Source organism: Gorilla gorilla, chromosome 2 (assembly GCF_029281585.2).
Source record: "Gorilla gorilla gorilla isolate KB3781 chromosome 2, NHGRI_mGorGor1-v2.1_pri, whole genome shotgun sequence".
NCBI classification, from domain to species: Eukaryota; Metazoa; Chordata; class Mammalia; order Primates; family Hominidae; genus Gorilla; species Gorilla gorilla.
The window spans coordinates 160,615,431-160,638,739 of record NC_086017.1 but is presented as its reverse complement, the minus strand read 5'-3'; the positions used below and the strand labels follow the sequence as shown (position 1 = coordinate 160,638,739).

The window sequence follows — 23,309 nt, the reverse complement described above, 5'->3', positions numbered from 1 at the left end:
TCCAGCCTGGGCAACAAGAATGAAACTCCATCTCAAAAAATAAAAATAAAGGGCATTGTGCCTTGAAGGATAAATGTGAAGTATACTATTTTGAGACAAAAATGAGTAAAGTGGTAAAATCTTGTGGATTATTATGACTCTTTACATTCTCAGAGCCCCAAATTGGTCTCTTTGTTTCCTCCATCCTTTCAGAGCCTTAATGAAAAACTCTTTATCTATCTACTGAATTAATGTTGATGTTATTGTTTTTAGATCTTTATGATAACCTTCACAGAAAAGGAAGGAATGAACATTTTGCTTTTGATTTCAAAATAAAACATTGTTTATAGCATTGATTCATCTTTCCATAAGAGTACAGGTACTAGCAGCTTGCTAGCTGTGTGCCTTGTGTACTTACCTATAAAATGGGAGTTACATTATCATATCATAGGGTTATTGTCAGGACTACGTGAGTTAGTACGAGTAAAGTGCTTAGATCAGTGCTTAGCATATAGTAAGTCCTCAGTAAAGGCTAGTATTGTCATTATTTTACTTAATCTAAGCAGTCTAGTCTAATGGAAAGAGCTGGTATTTTGGATTCAGATGAACCCGGGTTTGAACCCAAGCATTCCCCTTGCTAGCTATGTATTCCTCATGCAAGTTACTCACTTCCTTTAACATCAGTTTCTTTTTCTCTTTTTTTAAAAAAATAGACACGGAGGTCTCACTATACTGCCCAGGCTGGTCTCAAACTCCTGAGGTCAGTCCTCCCACCTTGGCTTCCCAAAGTGCGGTGATTACAGGTGTGAGTCACCACGCCCAGCCAGCATCAGTTTTTTTTTTTTTTAATCTATATAACAGACTAAGAACCACATCACAATTGTGAGAATTCACTGAGATGACATACCTTCTGTATAGTTGTGTAAGATTGTCCTTTTTTATTTTTTTGAGACGGAGTTTCGCTCTCGTTGCCCAGGCTGGAGTGCAATGGCACAATCTCGGCTCACTGAAACCTCTGCCTCCCGGGTTCAAGCGGTTCTCCTGCTTCAGTTTCCTGAGTAGCTGGGATTACAGACACATGCCACCACACCCGGCTAATTTTGTATTTTTGGTAGAGGCGGGGTTTCTCCATGTTGGTCAGGCTGGTCTCGAACTCCCGACCTCGGGTGATCCGCCCAAAGTGTTGGGATTACAGTTGTGAGCCACGGCATCTGGCCGACTGTTCTTTTCAGTACTTTTTTTTTCTCATTAAACTTTGCTATAGAGGGTCTCAAAATTCTGTGGCAGATTTTTGGTCAAGTTGTTTCCATTAAAAAGTACTGATTTTAGAAACTAATAACCTAGCCAGGTGTGGGGACACGCACCTGTAATCCCACCTACTTGGGAAGCTGAGGTGGGAGAATCGCTTGAGCCCATGAGGCAAAGTGTGCAGTAAGCTGAGATTGTGCCACTGCACTCCAGCCTGGGTGACAGAGTGAGACCCCATCTCGAAAAACAAACAAACAACCTAGTAACTTAAAACTGCTGCATGAAAAAAAAAATCCCAAATGGTCAACAAAACATTCTCCTTTCCTTCTGAAGGTTTTAATTGTTAACATTAACCAGTCTTTTACTATTAAACTTCAACGGCCAAATGAGACAAACAGTTCTGAGGTCATTCTTCTACCACTGATTAAGACTGTAGTGGCAGGTGTTAGGAATAATATTCACTTAGCCTTCTGAGCTTTCTGGGCAGACTTGGTGACCTTGCCAAGCCTTCTGGTCAGCAACCTTCTTGTTCCTGGCTTTGATGACACCCAGAGCGACTGTCTGTCTCATATCACAAACAGCAACATGACCCAGAGGAGGATAGTCAGAGGAGCTCTCAACACACATGGGCTTCCCAGGAACCACACTGATGATGGCAGCATCACCAGATTTCGAGAATTTAAGGCCCGCTTCTTACCAGAACGATGATCAATCTTTTCCTTCAGCTCAGCAAACTTGGAAGCAATGTGACCTGTGTGACTAGCAGCAGAGGGGCGTGGGTGGTGCAAGATAAACACTTCAGCAGTGAAGCCAGCTGCTCCCATTGGTGGGTCATTTTTGCTGTTACCAGCAATGTTGCCATTACAAAAATCTTTGACAGATGCGTTCTTAACGCTGAAGCCCACATTTTCCCCAGGAAGAGCTTGCAACATGGTGCATTTCAACAGACTTTAGTTGTAACGTTGACTGGAGCAAAGGTGACCACCATGCTGGGTTTGAGAACACCAGTTTCCACTTAGCACATAGGGACCAATGCCACCAACTTTGTAGACATCTGGAGGGCAGATTCAAGGGCTTGTCGGTTGGATGAGTTGGTGGTAGGACACAGTCCAGACCTTCAAGCAGCATGGTTCCATTGGCATTGCCATCTTCATGGATGACTTTACATCCCTTGAACCAAGCCATGTTACTACTTGGCTCTAGCATATTGTCACCATTCCAACTGGAAATTGGTACAGATGCTGCTGTGCTGGGGTTGTAGCCAATTTTCTTAATGTAAGAGCTGACTTTCTTAATGATTTTCTCATGTCTCTTCTGGCTGTAGAGGGGCTTGGTGGATGGAATCCATTTTGTTAACACCAACAATTGGTTGTTTCATCCCCAGTGTGTAAGCACGAAGGGCATGTTCATGGGTCTGCCCATGGAGATATCAGCTTCAGATTCACCAACGCCAGCAGCAACAATCAGGATAGCACAGTCAGCCTGAGATGTGCCTGTAATCATGTTTCTGATAAAGTCTCTGTCCTGAGTATCAATGACTCATGCAGTACTTGCTGGTCTCAAACTTCCACAGGGTGATGTGTCACACTCACACTCATCTTACCATTTATTCAAGACCCAAGCATACCTGAAAGCTCTTTCCCTTCTTAACAGCCTCCTTCTCAAATTCATCGATGGTTCTTTGATGATTTATATCATGTTTGTCGATCAGTTGGCAAGTAGCAGCGGACTTACCTGAATCTACGTGTCCAATAACGACGATATTGATATGAATCTTTTTCTTTCCCATTTTGGTTTTGATTTAGGGGTGGTTTTCATGACACCTGTGTTTTGGTGGCAAACCCGTTGTGAAAATGCCTTTTTTTTCCCCAACATGAAACACCCATCTTTCTGTTCTGCATTTTTCCATTTAGTCCTTTCTATCTTTACAATTTTAAAACTTGGTAATTATAAAAGGCTATAAAGATGCAATATTTTCCAGGCACACTTTATGAAGAAAAGATCCTGAGGTGAAAGAATTGGCAATCCTGAGTTCCGGGCCTCTTTGGAGAGCCTGCACAGCAGTGGCATGACAGCACCTCCTGGTGGTAGGATTTGTGAAACGTTTACGGGGGAACGTAGAAGCAAGGATTGAATTTGGTTGCCTGGAGAAATCATGAGTCCCATTCCTGCTGAAGCCTCACCCCTCACAAACCACCACATAGCCACACTCAGGCCCTTCTTCTCTCCCTTCAAACTCTCTGGTTCTGGCGGTCTTTGAGAGTCTGGCAAAAAAGCCTGTGTTCACTTTCAGTTTGATCATTGTGTCCAACTCCCCAAACCCAGCGAGAGAGGGGTCCTGAGTTTTTCATGGACCTCGCAGTGAAGCAGGGAGAGCAGAAGCAGTTTAGATGCACTTAACTGACATTTTAAAGCATCCAATTATTATGCAGGTGTTTCCACCTGAGCTGTAGTAATCCCATCAAAGTGGGAGCAGAAAGCCACGAATTTCACAGAACTCTCTTCTCAGCTGAAGACAGAAACCAGGGGGCCTGAATACGAATGCTTTGCTGGCCCACTCTGTCTGGTGAATTCAGATGCCACCTCCTCTGGGAGAAGCTCCACAATGCTTCTGCCCTCAGCCTGGGTTTGGTTTCCTTCTGTGTTCCCCAGCACTCTGTGTTTCCGCCCCTGTTGTATAGAGCCCCTGGACCCTGCGCTGCCATCACCTGTCCATTTGTTTGTCTTCTCTTTAGGACTATAAACTTCCAAGGGCAAAGACCATGTGCCACTGTCTCTGTCCCCAGTTCCAGCACAGGCAGTGCTTCATAAATAGCAGCAGCTCTCGTTTCCTAGGTCCTCTAGTGCCAGGCTCTGGGCTAGCTGCTTTCCATCATCTTTCCTAATGCTCCAAGGAGATGCTACTTTATTTGAACAGTGCTTGGCATAGAGTAACCTTCAGTAAACACTCACTGAATGAATGAACATATACCCATTTTACAGATTAAGAAGGTGAGGCTAGTAAATGGAAGTGCCTGGGTTTGATATTAGGTCTGTCTGACTCCAAAGCCAGTGCTCTGACCCATTACACAAATGCCCTTTGTTGGAGTAGTTATTTCCTTAGCATATTTGAAATGATTTATTTATGACATTTGATTTATACATCTATAATAGTATGTGAATCAAGGGTTACTTATATCACAATAAAGAGGTTTTTTTTGAGCCTTATTTATGCCTGGTTGAAATTAAGTCACAGAATCATTATAAAAGCATAACATTTTTAGAGTTTTAATGCATAAAAATAAATTCCATTTACAATAATACTTTATATTCATAAAAATGAATAATAAGGCTGAATCAAGCAAGTATGTGGTAGAAACTTTGCTGAGTGCTTTATGTACCTTGTGTTATTTACTCTTACCTGGACCTGTGAGGTGGATGTTGCTGTTACTCCCATTCATTTCACAGATGAAGCCTGAGAGATAAATGGTATATGGCAGAGGTGTGGCTAGACCCTAAGTCAGCCAAGGGCAAAACTGGCTCCTAACATTTGTGAACTGTTTCTGGTTCATGAAAGCTAAGATTACATGGTGCAAATCCAATCTCATCCTATTAAGGTGGCTTTCAGCTCTTGGGAATATGTTTACAAGCAGCTTATGATGTTCTTTGCTAATAAGTAATTTCTGAAGTGCAAATCCAGATGGTCTTAGCTGAATGTCAAGGCAGAACATTTAACTGTGTTCAGTTCAGTGTCTCGGTGTCTGAACCACAGATGTGAGGGTGCTCTCCTTGCCCTTGACTCTTTCTAAGGAGGTGAAGAGTTGCAGCCTGGCCCAGGAGTGCCATGCATAGCCCCATCCCTCCCTGACTATTGACCACTCCTGGCTCATCCTCTGCTTCCCCTCCTATGGCTGTCCCCACACCCTGTGCAGGCTGCTTTCCTTTCAGCAGCTCAGGGTCAAGGGAGGGATGGCCAATTGTCTCAGGGAGGAAGACCTTGGATGGGAGGAGGTTCTACTTCAAAGGAAGCCAAGAGGGTATATTTCAAAATGCCCAGGTTTCTTTTTCCTTCTAGGGTGTTTCTTTAATATGGTTCTCAGGACAGAAAGAGTTAACTACTTTTGCTCCCTCCCTTAATATTATCACCAAAAAACATTTATGAGGAAAACAGTGCTAAATGCTATGGCATTGCAGAGCCCTGGATTTTGTGCACTAAGTTCGAAATCTCAGAGTCCACCTTGATTACCTTCCCCTTTTCTCCTCACACCTAAACCTGATGACTCCATCTCAAACATTCTCTGAAATTTGTCTTTTTTGAGCCCCAATTCTGCTGCCTGGGTGATGTTCATCATCTTATCTGGATTATGATGCCAGCTTTTATCTCTCTTTAGTTCCTGAATCCTCCTATTCACTTTCCACATCACTAGAACCATCATGCCTCTAAAAGTCCAAAGTAGCCATGCCATGTCTTGCTTGAAGTCCCCTGCTGTGCCCTGATGTCCTGAAGGTCTGGCTGCCTCTCAGTCTCACCACATCGTGTGGCGGCCCCTTCTGCAAATCTCTCCTCATTCATACTGAGCTTCTGCCACACAGTGCTCTGAGGTTCCCTGAGCATGTCAGCCTTTTCATGCCTGAAATGTGCTTCTCCTCCCTCACTGGAAGGCAAACTTCTGCTCATCCTCCAAAATCAGCCCATGTCACCTTCTCGAAGAAGTTTCCCCCGCACTCCTTCTCCATCTCACACTTTCTGCATTATGAGGATCTGTTCCATGTGTTCACCCTAACCCATATGCTGATAGGAAAGGAACCATGTCTATTCGTTTTTTGTTCCATGTTGGAGATAGGCTTCAGCACAAAATAAGATACTGACTACATATATATATGTGTGTGTGTATATATATGTACACATATATAAAAGTAGATATGTGCATATGTAGATATATAAATGTGTGTGTGTGTATATATATATTTTTTTGTTTTGTTTTGTTTTGTTTTGTTTTTTGTTTGAGACAGGGTCTGGCTCTGTTGCCCAGGCTAGAATGCAGTGGCATGATTATGGCTCACTGCAGCCTTGACCTCCTGGGCTCAAATGATCCTCCCACATCAGGCACCTGGAGTAGCTGGGACTACAGGCATGCACAACCATGCCCAGCTAATTTTTTTATTTTATTTTTTTTCTTTTTTTGTAGAGGGGCGCTGGAGCAGGGAGTTCTCCCTATGTTGCCCAAGCTGGTCTTGAACTCCTGGGCTCAAGCAGTCCTTCCACCTCAGCATCCCAAAGTGCTGAGATTACAGGCATGAGCCAACACTCCCAGCTAATTAAAAAAAAAATCCTTTTACTAATTACTAGCCATGGAGCCCTGGGAAAATTAACCTTCTTGAGCTTCATTTTTCTCTTTCAGGGATAAAAATTCTTCTCAGATTTATGAGGAAGATTAGGTGAGATAATGCACATAAAAACACTTAGCATTTACTGGGAAGAAAAAGAAGGAAAAGGAGGAAGAGGAGAGAAAGAAAAAAGAGAAGGAAAAGAAGAAAAAGAAGGGAGGGAAGAGGAAGAAGAACAAGAACAAGAACAAGAACAAGAACAAGAAGCAGTTGCTACCATGGCTGCCCTTTGGTAATAAGGGACAAATGACAACTGTCTTGAGTTTTCTTGTTTTTGGCTCATACAAGTGACTGATCCTTTCTACTCTCTGAGCAGCTGTGTATGAGCATTAGGTTTGCAGCTATAACAACAGTTACTATATGCTTATGTGGATAAGAAGAGTCCACACACCCTTTTTAACTATCAGATACCGGTGTAGTACTGTGTAGTAAAAGCAGTAGGAGGTAGAATCCCATGAGTTTTGCCAACAGGGAATCTAGGCAAAAAGCAGACAGTATGAGTCAATATAAACTGTGTTCTAGAAAAAGCACTGTGACTTGGAGTGAGAAAACTTGGATTTGAGCTTCTGCCACTAAGAAACTGTATTCCTCTTGGCAAGCCACTTGTCCTCTCTGGGCCTCGGCTGTCCTGCCTCTGAAGGAGAGTTAAATAATCTCATAAACTTTTTGTGAGGATCAAATGAAACAATACAGGTGACAGCACTTTGTTAACTGAAAACACCAAGCAATAGAAGTTTCAATTATTGCCATAAGAAATTCAAGGTGAACTTCTGCAGTTAGAGGGAAGATTTGGAGCTGGCAGTAGTAGATAACATCAAAAAGGAATGTGAGCTCTTGTCTCAGAAGGGAGGAAACAGGATTTGAGGAGACAACAGAATGCTGCTGAAGGTTTGCCAGATGGCAAAGAGGGTGCAGTGAGACCTGGGCCCATCCCCTGAATGCCCTTCCTGTAGCCATCATGGCATATTTTATACCTTGCACAAAGAGCAGTCTTACATCTTACAAGGGATTAAATTAAAACATAAGTAGTCAAAATCATTCTTAAATAGCCTATAAATCATCTAGAAACTGTGATATATACGGTTTTGTAATACATCCCTGTACAGTAATTTTTTATCACATTATAATTTGAAGCAGCTGTACAGATGTCTCGGTGTTCAAATCATTCTCCCTTCAGGTAATTATCAAAGCTGTACAGTGAACAGGAGATAAATAGAGAATTCTGAAATGTTCCCGCTTGCCTGCAAGGTTTACCCTATTCTGTTTTTATTATCAAATCTTTATAATATGGTACCTGTTCTTGATACTGGTTAGTTGCTGTTGTGAGGGGTAGATAAAATAACATATTTGAAAACATCTATTACAGAGCAATACACAATAAATGGCTGCGATGAGAATGAAAACTTGCTTCTCCAGAAGTACTAATATGAAGAACTTCCAAAAGTCGTTTCCTGTCCTTCCCTCAGTTTGGCATTTCGTGTGGTGGCCCACAGGCCAGCTGTCACTCCTGACCTTGGGCACTGATCCCATCCCATCCCAAGTAGGGCGTGCGTGTGTGAGGGGAGGGTGTTAGTTCCTGCAGTCAGAACATGTGAGGCCATTGTATGGCTTTGGAGTGTTTTTTGGCATCTGTTGTGTTTTCTTTCTCCCTCCTTTGTTTTGGACATAGATTTATTTCAATTGACTTTAATTTTCTAGGGTAGTATTATTCACATAACAGAAAAAATAGAAAAATATGTTTACTGTGGCACTGATGTTGCTGGAATTAATAGAGGGCTCCTCGAAGAAAGACATAATCTGTAGCTTCACACACACACCCCTAGGTGGAGAGAGTGAGCTGTCAGGGGAAGAGCCTCAATGGGGGCGGGTTGTGGGGGCTCAGCCTGCTGGGATCTGAGTTCGATGCACAAGCAAGCCAACCCCATGGTAGCGTAGCCTGAACAGTCCTCTCTGCATGATAACAGGGCTTTTCACACAGTAAACTAAATGTATTTGGAAACCGCTGCACAAGGTATAAGGATGTTAGAGACCTTGTATTGCTTAACTATGAGAAAGGTGGGGACATTTCATGTGGGACGTCTGTGAACAAACCGAGACCATGTATCACAGAGAACTAGGCCCCTTCACTTCCCCAGCCTGAAGCCTGTTCTTAAGATTCTTTAGGATCTCACAGTAAGTGAATACGTAGAGGTTTGAGTTAATATATTGGCGTTCTACAGATTTTTTTTAGGCACGAATCCATTCTTCATGTGCAGAAAGACCCTATAATTATATTTCCTGACTCTGTGGGATGTGCCAGTCACTGTCAGGCAGAGGGGCTGAGATGGTGAACAAAACAAAAATGCTTCAAGCCCCCTTGGAGGTTAAAGTCTAGTGCAGCTTTGCCTAACAGATCCATTTACCATGATGGAAGTGTTCTAGATCTGTGCTATTCAATACAGTAGCTACAAACTCTGTATGGCTACTGGGTACTTGAAATATGGCTAGTGTGATTAAGGAACTGAATTTTTAACTTTATTTCTATCAATGAATTTGAGTTTAAGCAGCTCCATATGGCTGCTGGCTACTGGACTGAAGAGTGCCGTCCTGGTCAGTGCAGGACAGGAGGATGTGTACTATGAAAGGCTAAGACTTGAAGTCAGAAGTCCTGAGATTGAGCCCTGGCACTGTCCTCAACTAACAATGTGACTTTGAAGCTAGTTAAACTTATTAAGCCTGACTTGGCACAGAGTAATTATCTCTTGAGGTTACTATGAAGATTAAATTATAAATTTGTGGGATAAAGATCTTTACAATCTACAAAGTACCATGAAAATATGAAATGTTATTTTAATGAGTCTATTAACATTAACATGAGAAACCTACAATGATTTCAATGTCATTTTCTGTATTTTTGCACTTAAATGATTGTTTAATTATAGGCAATTTGGGGTATTAATGAAAGCCCTTGGGCCCAGTTAGTGGGTAATTATTCTTGTTTTCTATTATAAGATTTGTAATGATAACTATTACTCTGTTTATTAATATTATTAGTTGCCTTGTGTTGCTGCTAATAAATATTTGGGTGCAAGTGATGACACAACAAATCTCTTCCTTCCCTCAGGCCAAAGGAGGCATCCATCCTCTTTTAGTTATTTCTCCTGGGGTCTGTCAAAGGAGCAATTAGAGGTGAGAGCCTATGCAACTTTGCTGTATTCCACAACTCCAGCTCTGCCTCAAAGGAGCACCGAGCCTGAGGCTTGCATAAGGATGAAGACATGGCATTGTGTGCAGTCTCCCCTTGGGGAATTTATCTGCCCATGCCCCTTGTGGTGACAGGTGGGCATTGCAGGGTGTGGCCTTACCCGTCGTGGAAGGGGTAGCCCCATGTACTATTGGCCATGAGGCATTTAGGACCCTTGTTGATTGAAATGGCTGAGATGATAAACGAGTATCCGGCTCCCAAGAATCCAACCACAGCAAATATCGTGGAGGTGAACATCTGAAAGAGAGGAAGAGAGATAGTCACATTCTCCAGGTGGTCCAGAGGATACACTCAGCAAACCTAATCCACCTGCTGTTGAACATGGTGACTACAAGAAGTTATGTGGTAGGAGCTAGTCTTTATAGTAGATGTGGCCTGTGGGGTCTTCTAGAATGAATTTTGGTGTCTTCTTTTCCCTTCTTCACCCCCATTTCCATTTCTTTTTCACCTTTTCATTGATGACGGAGGTGTTGGTTCTGTTACCTTTGAGCCATGGCCTTTTAATCTTGTTAAACTCTCCTCCCCAGGGCTGATACATAAAGCCAATCTATTATAGAATCAAAGAACCTTAGGATTGGCGTAATCTTTTTTTTGAGACGGAGTTTCACCCTTGTCGCTCAGTCTGGAGTGCAATGGTGTGATCTCAGCTCACTGCAACCTTCACCTCCCAGGTTCAGGGGATTCTCCTGCCTCAGCCTCCTGAGTAGCTAGGGTTACAGGCATGCGCCACCATGCCTGGCTACTTTTTTGTATTTTTAGTAGAGACAGGCTTTCACCATGTTGGCTAGGCTGGTCTTGAACTATTGACCTCAGTTGATTCGCCTGCCTTGGCCTCCCAAAGTCCTGGGATTACAGACGTGAGCCACCGCGCCTGGCCTGGCAGTAATCTTAAATTTTCTGGTCAAATTATCCTGCTAAGGCCAGTCACTGTGATGTCTCATGTGACAGGCAGGTTCTACTTATGAGAAAGAGTAAAATTTAGAACCTCTCCTCATTGGCCCTCATTATGTTCCTCGAGGCCAAAAAGATCAAGTCTAACCTGTCTTCCATTTGGCATCAGTCTTTAAAATATCTGAAGATTGCCTTGACATCTCTCACCCCTTCCACCCTTCGAGCATTTTCTCTTCTTTAAGTTAAACAATAAAAATTTTCATTCTTTTAAATATTTTTCTATGATGGAGATTAATGAAAAACAGATTAGACTACCATATTTTGTTTTCAATTATAAAATCAAAATAGAATTATTGACTGTGAAAGGCAGAAGCAATCCTGGAGTCCAACTAGGTTAACTCCCTCTTACGGATGAAAAAACGTAGACCCAGGGATGTTAAGAACTTTTGCAATATCTATTCTAGACAGTAACTAGAAAGTAGAATGAAAACATTTAAAATTTTGGAAGAAGAGGCAGAAAACGATCACCTCTATTGGTTTGATGACAAAGCACAGGGTTTAAAGTCAGCAGACCCAGACCCAGGGTCATATCTCAGCTTTGCTAGTCTTCTCTGTGTAATGACTTTGCATAATGAATGTGTCCTCAGAGCCTTAGTTTTATCATCTTAAAATGGGCATGATAGAGCCCACCTTAAATATCTGTTGTGAAAATTAGATGTGGCAGCTTAAGCTAAATGTCGGCTATTTTCCCTTTCCCCTTTCATGTTATTAACAATATTATCATAGTATATATCTGGGATGGGGTAAGGTTTGAAGGTGAAGAGGACCTGATCGTGCCTGGGTGATTGGAATCTATGTAATAATGGAGTTCTACTTTAGCTGGGATTCATTTTCATATCATATATCAATGTATTTTGGATGCAACTTTTAAAAAAAGTCTTTTTAATAGAAAATTTAACTCTTTTGCCAACTCATCTGATTGATGCAACGTTTTAATACCGAGCTCTAACTTCATGTGCTTTGTCTGACTCTCCTTGTAGAACTGACCCTTCATTCTTCATCTCTTCCAACCCCTGTACTCTAGATTGCACAAATTTCTATCACAGCACAATGCCTCTAATACAATAATGCATAGGTTTTTTTGTTTTTGTTTTTGTTTTTGTTTTTAGACAGGGTCTTGCCCTGTCACCCAGGCTGAGTGCAGTGGTGCAATTGTGGTTCACTGCAGCCTCAACTTCCTGGGCTCAAGTGATCCTCCCACCTCAGTCTCCTAAGGAGCTAGGACTACAGGCACGCACCACCATGCCCAACTAATGCATAGCTTTTTATGGCTGTCTTCTCCAAATAGAGCACAAGTTCCTTGAAGTCACAGACAATAAGTTATTTGAAGATAGGGCATTTTTCCACACTTAGCATAGTCTTACAGTTTTCCTTCTTCCTAGCTTATCAAAGGCACTGGATAATGACTTGTTGCATGTTTTCAATGACTAAGGTTTCATATTACTAATTGTTTAGATTTTTCCCCTTATTGTTTATGTTTAGGGTATCTAAATCCACTCTCAGCATCCAGAACATTCATGACTTTAACCTAGGTCAGAAGTAAGTGAACATTTTGGTAAATTTCTCATGTTAGAACAGGCAATCTCTTTTCCAAAGGATGTAAGGTTGAATAAGTTTGAGAATTGCTGGATTACATAACTAAGTTTCATTCCTGCTGCACTTCTAAAAATATAGTACTTATGAAACATGAATTTGTGTAAACTTCTGAGAAGGAAATCTACTACATATGCTGGAATATAAGGAAAATCATTCACTCTCACATTATTCCTCAGAAATGAAGGAATTACCTTAGAGTTGAGTCCTTATTTCATCTATCAGGTAATAATGTATTTCCTCAAACACTTTATTTTGAACAACCAAGTACTGCCTAGAGAAGACATCAGTCAGAAACAACTCAATCATTGTTAGATGACAGAATTGTGTTAAAAATTTTTTCTTAACACATATTTATTAATTACTATAAAAAGGTTGAACCCATAGTTCCTAGTTCTGGATATTATAGTTAACAAGGTATTCTAGGCCTTGTTATAGTTTAAAGGGTATTCTAGGCCTGGCGTGGTGGCTCACGACTGTAATCCCAGCACTTTGCGGGGCCGAGGCTGGTGGATCACGAGGTCAGGAGTTCCAGACCAGCCTGGCCAATATGGTGAAACCCCATCTCTATTAAAAATATATAAAAATTAGCCAGGCACAGTGGTGCATGCCTATTTTCCCAGTTACTCGGGAGGCCAAGGCAGAAGAATTGCTTGAACCCGGGAGGCGGAGGTGGCAGTGAGCTGAGATCACGCTACTGCACTCCAGCCTGGGCAACAGAACGAGACTCCGCCTCCAAAAAAAAAAAAAAAAAAAAATTAGCGGGGTGTGGTGGCCCATGCCTGTAATCCCAGTTACTCAAGAGGCTGAGGCAGGAGAATCGCTTGAGCCCGAGAGGCAGAGGTTGCAGTGAGCCAAGATGGCACCACTGCACTCCAGCCTGGGTGACAGAGCGAGAGTCCATCTCAAAAAAATAAATTAAATAAATAAATAAATAAATAAATAAATTGCATTCTAAAATAAGCACACTTCGTGTTTATAATTGTGGAGATCATTAATATGTACCTGTAGGAGGAATGTTTGGACATTGTCTTTGTCTTATGAGAATTGATATTTGTGACTAAGGGTGAAATTTCCCCTGACAACATCATGCATAGACACATAAATGTTGTATTCAGACTTAAACGGAAAAGAAGATGTGCTGTGGGAGTCTTTTGATGGCTCAAAGTGTGTCCTTAGTAGTAGCAAAGACATTGATTAAAAGAAACATGAATATTTATTTATTTTAAAATAAACGGGCCCGGCACAGTGGCTCAAGCCTGTAATCCCAGCACTGTGGGAGGCTGAGGTGGGCATATCACTTGCGCCCAGGAGTTCAAGCCCAGCCTGGGCAACATGGCAAAACCTCATCTCTACAAAACCTACAAAAATTAGCCAGGCATGGTAGTGTGCACCTGTAGTCCCAGCTACTCAGGAGGCTGAGGTGGGAGAATTGCTTCAGCATGGGACGCACGGGTTGCAGTGAGCTGAGATCACACCGCTGCACTCCAGTATGGGTGACAGAGTGAGACTCTGTCTCAAAATAATAATAAATAAATAAATGGGAGAAATGTCAGTTCACAATCAATATATTAAAATTATTTCATATTTTATATAACATGATTTAAAATATGTTTATGTCACTGAAAGTTTATATATTATTGTTGGCTAAGGAGCTTTTTTGAAGTTTCTTTATGGGAAAATAAGACATGCTTTTATGTTCAGATTTGCCTTATACCTGCAGTTCAGTATACATGGTACCTGCAGTTTTCCATTCTTATTGGATCCTATAAGTTTTTTTTTGTTTTTTTTTTTTTCCTGTGACTCCTTGTAAGAAAACACTTTGGAAAATACTGCTACAATTCTTTTTTTTGTTATAGATGATTTTAAATAGAGATGGGGTCTCACTGTGTTGCCCAGGCTGGTCTCGAACTCCTGGTCTCAAGCCATCCTCCTTCCTTGGCCTCCCAAAATACTGGGATTACAGTACTGGGATTACTGAGCCATCATACCTGGCCTACAATTCTTACTGAGAGTTTATATGGCTGGTTTTCTGTTTCTTAGCCACCTCCATGCTCCAACCAAATTTCTGTTCAGTTAGATACAGCTAGTATAACTCTAGGACGAGAGCAAGAGAAATCTTACACTTAGGGCAGTTTCTTCTAATGCTACCTACCACCCTTTCAGAAATAGGTTCTGAGTGGTCTGGAAACATTTGTTGACATATGGCAGATTGAGTTGTCTTCATGAAAGTCCAGGTTGTCACACAGAAAAACAGATTCTATGAAGGAGGGGGGTCTTGGCACATTTTATGGATAAATCACAGGAAGAAAGATACATGCTGCGTCATGTTGCTTTAAGTTATTTCACACTGGGAAGTCTTAAAAATGATAAATTCTCTAGAATAAATTTTTAGAGATATGATCAGTCAAAAAGCCAGCATAGAATAACTTCAATTTATCATGGGTTTCATGACACAAAATGTTAAAAGAAAGAAAGGCCGGGCTTGGTGGCTCATGCCTGTAATCCCAGCACTTTGGGAGGCCAAAGCTGGCAGACCGCTTGAGCCCAGGAGTTCGAGACCAGCCTGGCCAAAATGGTGAAATTCCATGTCTGCAAGAAATACAAAAATTAGTGAGGGGTGGTGGTGTGTGCTTGTAGTCCTAGCTACTCAGGAGGCTGAGGTGGGAGGATTGCTTGAGCCCAGGAGGCAGAGGTTGCAGTGAGCTGAGATTGCACCACTGCACTTCAGCCTGGGCAACAGAGCCAGACCCTGTCTAGAAAAAAAGAAAAGAAAGATTCTTGAGACCAAGTTGAGTACATTAGAGGGTAGACACTTCAAAATTGGTATTATTTACAGTAAATAGGCGAAAGTCCTGGGATATCTCTGGAAGGAGACAGTAATTGAGAATAGTGGGGATCTCTGAGGAGGGAAGTTGGCAGACTTTGGAATCAGATAAGGGAGTCTTCCTTTGTGGTTTTTGTGCTATGGGCATGCTCTACCTGGTCTAAGTGAATAAATGGTGAAGAAGGACACTACTGTGTTGTGGTCAAAGGTATGGATTACAGGCAGATGGATCTGGATCTGAGTTCTGGTTCCTCCCTCATGATCTTGGGAAGTTAATCTTTTTTATTCCAGTTCTTCTTCTGTAAAATAAGGCTCATTAATAAGTACCTGCCTTACAGATAATATGTAAGATAGCCTAATTAGTAAAGGCACACACCTCTCGAAAATCAGATCATCCCCACGTGGGATAGGCTGCTAGTAATCCCCAGTGCCTCACTGATAGGACACCTAGAATTATTTTTCCTGTTCCCAAGGTTTGGATAATTTCCCATGACATTAACAAGCACTTGATCCATGTCATTATTATATTATAGTATTTTTGTGATCATATCCTCACACACACTTACTTTCCACAAATACAGAGAGCATAACTCTGGAGAGAAAAAATTCAACGGGCTAATTCCCTCGCAGCTGCTCAGTGCACATATTCTGCTCACATGGTTAAAGAAACGTATATAGCATACACTGCAAATGTTTCCCTTGAAAGAGTAGATAAGAAGGCCTGAGATCTTATGTCCTCTAACTCACCAATTGCCAGCTTGAAGATCTCCCTTTCTGTTGGGCTCTGGAGACAGACAGGTACCATGAGATCCCAGCTGTCTCCACACATGGTGTGTCCTGGGGTCATGTAGGTGCTTATGTTGGCCAAAGCATGTCCTTAGGGCATGGACATTCCTCCTTAGTAAGGAGGAATAGAGATTACCTGAAGTGTTTTTTCTTCTTAAAAATTAATATCCTCTATTTTTTGCCTGTGCTAGGCTTGGGAAGGGAGTGGGGGAAGTGGCAGTCAGAAACTTAACTTGCAGGAGCCCCAGTTTCCTCATTTATAAAATGAGGAGTTTAATGCTGAATTCACAGGGTTATTGTGAGGATTGAGTGTGATAAATATGGAAGCCCGTTTTCTCTCCTAGGTGTTCACTTACTTCATCCATCCAGCAAGTACTTATTGAGGATCTATGTGTCCTCCATACCCTAGGCACTTAGTTGGTACTTCCCTCCTCTTCCCTTACACCAAATGCTTGCAAAATCTTCCCCTAGAACTTACAACATCCTTATGAGAGACAGTAACTGCCAGGATCCATTTTGTAGCAGAGGATTTTGAAGCATAGAAAATATTTACTGAAGATGCCGGCGTGGTGGCTCACGACTGTAATCCCAGCACTTTGGGAGGCTAAGGCAGGCAGATCAAGAGGTCAGAAGTTTGAGACCAGCCTGGCCAACATAGTGAAATGCCGTCTCTACTAAAAATACAAAAAATTAGCTGGGCGTGGTGGCCGGCGCCTGTAATCCCAGCTACCCGGGAGGCTGAGACAGGAGAATCGCGTGAATCCAGGAGGTGGAGGTTGCAGCGAGCCGAGATAGCGCCAACCTCTTGCACACCAGCCCGGGCGACAGTGCAAGACTCTGTCTCAAAATATAAATAAATAAAAATAAAATAAAATATGTAGAAGTAGAATAAAAATAGGAGCTTAGGGAGAAAACATCTGGAAAAAAGAATAAATAAAATTCCATACTTTATTTTTTTTCTTTCAATATATTCCATTTCTCTAAAGGAAATGTCTTTCTAAAATATTCCTCAAGTTGCCTGTCATTCCAAGGAATGAGGAGGTAGATTAGGGATGCTTTTGGCCTGCAGGACCTCTGCAAGAGGGAGTCCCCAGAAATGCTCACTCAGGAGGTGTCTCTAGGGGGCACTGATGAGCCAGGCACGGGAAGAAGTGCTGACCACAACACACAGACTGCATTAGGACATGACCAAGACCTTTCTTCAAAACAGGGAGGTTGATCGTCTGGCCCTGCCTATGGGTGGGGCAGGCCTTGATCTATCTAATATGCTTTAAGGATGGTGAAATACATGCCTACCCAACACATATCCTCATCAATCTACCTTTGGTCTCATTATTAAAGACACTCCTTTGAGTCAAATCCAAGATTTACAAAAGGCTCTTAATAAAATACGTACTTAACATAAACGAGTTGACAAAATTAATTTGCTCCCCCACTGCGCCCCGAGAGATCCATTTTTTAGAAGGATTAGAGGGCAAGAGATGCTGACCAGCCACCGACATGCTGCCAAGAAGCCACTGGGAATCTCGGGTTTGGGAGGAAGAAGCTGTGACCTGAAAACAAACCCAGGCCGGGGTTCTTACTATTTTTACTCCAGGGCTCACTTTTCCCGGCTCTCCTTTAGCCTAATTTATTTGAAAGAGCGCAGGCCTTTGGAGCTGAGCTTCAGTCTTGCTCTGCCTCAGAGGAGCAAGCCATTTTCTCGGCTTTACCAAGAAACTATGAATCAGGTGATCCAAGATTCTTTCCAGCTTATTGTCTTGCTTTATCTCTGCAGCCACCACATCCTGCTTCTCCTATCTCCTACTTGGTTTTGCTACCCGAGGAAAGGGAAGAGAATGGTGCAGCTGGCCTCTGGAGAATGTTCCAGAAAGATATAATGCAGATGAGAGAAGAGAGAGAGGAGCCAGGAAAATAAATGACAGAAAGCAGACTGTAGAGAGGACAGAGGATTCAGCCCAGCCGCTGGTGGCCCAGTCTGTGTCTGCCTCACAGGCCTTTCCACCTGCAGGGCTTCCTATGCAATGCTCCCTATTGCAGTGCTCCACAGAAGCCCGGTGTCCCCGAAGGAGCTGGAGCCTGGAGGGGAATGCGTGAGTCTTTGGAAAATAATTCAGAACTTCAGCAGTTTAGTTCTCCCCAAATTAGTCTGCAGTTTTTGCTTCTTGTCTGACAAAATGCAAATACCTCATTTTGGAGAAATGATTAGCCAGGTGAGGTGGTGAGCACCTGTAGCACCAGCTACTCAGGAGGCTGAGTGGGGAGGATTGCTTGAGTTCAGGAGTTCCAGAAGTTTGGGACCAACCTGGGCAACATAGTGAGACCCCCCAACCACCTCAAAAAAAAAAAAAAAAGAAATGATTATTGTTTGATGCTCCAAAGCCTTAGAACATAACATTAAGCAAACAAGAGTCTGAAGCAGGGAGCATGAGCTCAATGGTCTTAGGGGCAGGGAAGGAACCCTGAGTAGAGCAGCCAGGGTGGGCCCTGTGGAGCTCAGTCAGGCCCAGTGAAGGCTGCTGTTGTGCCAAAATGCAGGCTAGGGGTGCCAGATTAATTTTTTATTTCTTGGGGAAAAAATGTTCTCTCTCTGAATTTTTAAAAATTGGGAGCTGATTAAAAAACAAAACAATCGGCCAGGCGCAGTGGCTCACGCCTGTAATCCCAGCACTTTGGGAGGTTAAGGCAGGCAGATCACCTGAGGTCAGGAGTTCGAGACCAGCCTGGCCAACATGGTGAAACCCCGTCTCTAACAAAAATGCAAAAAAAATTAGCCGAGCATGGTGGCAAGCACTTGTAATCCCAGCTACTCGGGAGGCTAAGGCAGGAGAATTGCTTGTACCCAAGAGGTGGAGGTTGCAGTGAGCTGAGATTGCATCATCTCACTCCAGCCTGCTGGGGGACAAGAGGGAGACTTCGTCTCAAAAAAACAAAATAGAACAAAACAAAAAAATCAAAGACAAGAAATCCTTCTGCTGGCTACCCAGCATGTGGTCGACCCTGGCCCAGGGCAGCCGTGCTAGGTGCCTTGGTTTACAATCTGGCACAGCTGGTCCTTTGATGGACACTGCCTCATCATTTGGATGGTCAGTTGGTCATTTGGAGGAGTTATCCTCAATTCATGCCAAGGGCAGGTTCCACATGGAGGCTTAGACAGCCCCCACAGACAACCTATATTGGGAAGCCCAAATATTTCAGATCCTATTGACTCAAAATTTTTTTTAATGAAATGTGCTTATAAAAACATTTTTTTTCCGGCCAGGTGTAGTGGCTCATGACTGTAATGCCAGCACTTTGGGATGACGAGGTGGGTGGATCACCTGAGGTTGGGAGTTCCAGACCAGCCTGGCTAACATGGAGAAACAGCATCTCTACTAAAAATACAAAATTAGCTGGGCATGGTGGCACATGGCTGTAATCCCAGCTACTTGGGAGGCTGAGGCAGGAGAATTGCTTGAACCCAAGAGGCAGAGGTTGCAGTGAGCCGAGATCGCGCCATTGCGCTCCAGCCTGGGCAACAAGAGCTAAACTCCATCTCAAACAAACAACAACAACAAAAAGACAAACTTTTTTTGCCTTCATCTTGGACTTCATTTACATCTGATTTTAAAAACCAAGTTTTGTGTAATACTTAGAATGCTATCTCACTTCTCACTGTGGTTATATGTAAACCTAAAACCAAAAATCAAGCAAACAAAAGATCCCTTATTTTATATTAGCCAGTCTTTAGCTTTCTAGTCAGCACCAGGTGTGAAATTTTAGATTTCTAAAATAAATGACTCTTCTTTTCTTTTCATCCTATTTTCTTAATTGCTAATTAAAAAAAAAATCCTCATCTCCAACTTCTATCCCCCAAAAGTTCACAACATATAATGGGATTATAATTCAAGGGGAAAATAAGTTATAAATACCTTCTTTTCCTTTATAATTACATAAAATATCCTTTGTTATATAAAACATATATTACATGATTATATTAAATTGTGGGTTTTTTTAAAAGAACTCTTTGTAAATGATGATTTTAAATGTTAACATAACAATTATCAATACTTATTTGGGACTCATGATGTTATATTTTCTTTGACCTTTGAACTCACATGGAAACTGTAATGTATGCACATTGGACCAGCCTCAGCCTTTCACATGTGCTCAATATTTTTTGATTGAATAAATGAACAAATAATGCTAAGAAAGAAATGTTAAAAGGATCCTGTTTCAGAATGGATAGATGCACCTTTCCCTTTAGGAAGTCAAAGTAAATGTGGTTAATTCATTATTGTGGTTCATGAATCTTTTAGGTGGACATGTGAACCATGGGAGATTACAGGAGAAACTGATCTTCCTCATTTTTCAGACCAGTCATTCCAGTTCTACTATGCTTCATTTCTGCCTCATCAATATATCTAACTCTTAATATTTTTTGTCAACTCTCACTGTGTTCATTTATATCACTATATGAATGAAAAATTAGAATCATTGGCAGATAGAAACACAATATAGTTGCATTTTAGTTAAACAATGTTGCATTCATTCCTGGAGCCTAAGACTTGTCCTCTCTTTGTTAGAAAGGGAGATTATAAAGGGTAAAAAATAGTAAAGACGACTGGGCACAGTGCCTCACACCTGTAATCCCAGCACTTTGGGAGGCTCAGGTGGGCAGATTGCTTGAGTCCGGGAGTTTGAGACCAGCCTAGGAAACATGCCCAAACTCTGTCTCTACTAAAAATACAAAAAATCAGCTGCGTGGGGTGGCACACTTGTACTCCCAGCTACTTGGAAGGCTGAGGTGGGAGAATCACTTGAGCCCAGAAGTTCAAGCCTGCTGTGAGCCAAGATCTAGCCTGGGCAAACAGAGTGAGACCCTGTCTCAAAAAAAAAACAAAACAAAAAAAAAAAAAAAACAGAAAAGAAAAAAGAAAGACTTATGTCTACCAAAATAAGATCTTTTTCTTGATAGATTGATAGATTCAAAAGGATTGAAGGAGAATTGAATGGGAATGACATTCTATGTTGTGGAAAGATATAGCACATTTGTGTAGCACCAGAGCTTGTCCCATACTTGAGAAATTCTGGTCTAGTCCAGCTTCCTGCTTTATATATGAGCAAAGGGAGGCAGAGCAGTACAATGACTTGCTCAATTGCAGAATGGGTCCTGTCCCCATGTCCCAGCATTCTTTCCACTGCACTCTGGAACTTTGATGCCTAACGTCTCTAGTTCACCTACTAAAAGATCGATGGCCGCATGAAACAAGAGAGGAAACAGAAGTCCTGAAGCACAGCCTGGTGGAAGCCAGAGGCGCTGGGCCTCAGAAATAGAGAATATGGAAGTGGTGTGGGTGAGGAACCTAGAAGCCTACTGGGGAGGGGAGGATACCATCTTTTGTCCTGTCCCAAGTCCCCTTTGCAGATGAGGCAATTCAGGGCCAGAAAAGGGAAATGACTTGTCCAAGTTCTTATGGCCTCTCAGTGGCAGAGGAATGCTGCAGCTTCATCTCTGCCTTCCAGGCTTGCATTCTGTATATGGGACCCCTCTGAATCTCCAGTTCTGACATCGCTGTCGGTTTGTAAAATCTAATACAATATTCATACCCTATAAGTATGAGGGCTATGGTATTTTGGAAAATTATTATTATTTCACACTGGCAGAAAAAAATCACAGTTTTATCCCTTCACCAGCTGCTCTCAGAGTCCTGGCTGGAGCTGATAACTTGTCTCCATCCCCATGCTGCCCAGCACAAAAACACAGAGCACCCTGGAGTAATTCTAGTAGCTGCCCCCCATGGTAACTCACCGCAAATCGCTTCCCGCAGCCCTTGTTGCCGCAGCACCCACAGCAGTCATTGTTCTTCAGGCCCAAGAACACCAGCGCAGGGAAGATCATCTACCAGGAGAAGAGGCACCTCAGAGAGAGTCCAGGAGTTGAAGGGAGGGCCCGAGCCTGCCTGACTGTATAAGGAGCCCCATCCACAATGAGGGACTTGGAGGCCCAAAGGGAATGGCAAAGTAACAGAGCATGGCTGGAGGGGTAATGGAGTGTTATGGAGTACTTAGATTCCATTTGGGCTGACTAACCAGCTTCAATGAGGCAAGATTTCAAAATCTGAGTTTCCATTTAGATGGTGTGTTAGAAAAAAGAATAACAAACTTTTCCTCAATTGTCATGAAAAGTGAGTCTCTCTCCCTTTCACTCTCTCAAATGGAGGTTCCCAATTCTATTGGTAACCAGAGGTAAAGAAATCATTAGGTCCTAAGTGGAAGACGACCACACTGACAACAGCTTCTCATGGTGGTTTTAAGTCAATTTGCTTTTCTAGTGGGTTTGCATCGTGGGTTTGTTGTTGTTATTGTTTTGGGCACTATCTTGTTGGAATCAAGAAATTATGTGACCTTCACTTCGGTTCATGGGACTCAAATGACCCATGAGAACTGTCAGCCCAAGCTTAGTGATTAATTACTTAGTAAATTTAGCTGACGTGTCCTTGTCAGATCCTAAAAGAAACGAGAAAAAACTTAAGGCATTGACCTCTCATCATGCAATGCTTGAGCTTCTATTAGCAACTAAATATCTCCCTGTTCAATAAGTACCTGATTTAAAAAGGATTGTGGGGAAGGGAAAATCTCTCTTAGGGGGATTTTAAGGCTTCCCTACTCACCAAGACACCGCTTCCTAATATTCCTCCGAAAAACCAGATCTCTTGGGAAAGGTGGTCGTTGTCATCTATCACTTTTCCTCCAGGAAAAAATAACAGGATGTTAGCCAGGAAGCCAAAAAAAGCAAGGGGAATGAGGGTCCCCCCCAGGCATCTGGCACAGCCCCCAGTGCACATTCTGGGGTGGTACGACACAGGTCAGCAATCAAAAGCTCCTCACTGCCTCCTTCACGGGGCCTCTTCAAGGGTTTTTGGCCAGAGAGTCCTTGTTATTGTCCCCAATTCAATCAGTATTTTGGGGCTGAGAACCAAATTTCTGTGAACTGTGTCCTTGGAGTTGCTTCAGCTTCTCAAAAATAGCAGAACCTCGATGGCAATGGACATTTATACATTCTCCCTGACCTGAAGTGCTTTGTTTTTTGCACCCCCATAAATGAGATTACGTTCAGAGCAATCATTCAATCGTTTTGCCATGGAGACCAATAACCTCTGTTAATAATCCACCAGCACAGACAAGACACTCACATTGTTGCAATCGAAGACAGGGCTGGAACAAACAGCATTTAGAACCACTGCACCTTTAATCTGACAGTGCCCATGCCCAAATAAAGAAATATTTTCTCCAGACTCTTTATAAATCACTAATATAATTGAGTTACATCCT

At 42.4% G+C, this 23,309-nt stretch overlaps 1 protein-coding gene and 1 pseudogene across 1 annotated transcript in view; both read right to left on the bottom strand.

Moving 5' to 3' along the window:
* Positions 1-23,061, bottom strand: part of TM4SF4 (transmembrane 4 L six family member 4) — a 28,696-nt gene extending 5,635 nt beyond the window's left edge. Inside the window, exons 1-3 of the mRNA XM_004037832.4 lie at positions 22,649-23,061; positions 21,787-21,876; positions 9,939-10,075 (exon numbers count right to left, since the gene is read on the bottom strand). Of these exons, the coding sequence (XP_004037880.1) occupies positions 9,939-10,075; positions 21,787-21,876; positions 22,649-22,822 (401 nt within the window). The 5' untranslated portion in view covers positions 22,823-23,061. The remainder of the gene's footprint in view (positions 1-9,938; positions 10,076-21,786; positions 21,877-22,648) is intronic.
* LOC134758105 (elongation factor 1-alpha 1-like) lies at positions 1,496-3,084 on the bottom strand (annotated as a pseudogene).
* Positions 23,062-23,309: the final 248 nt, after the last annotated feature.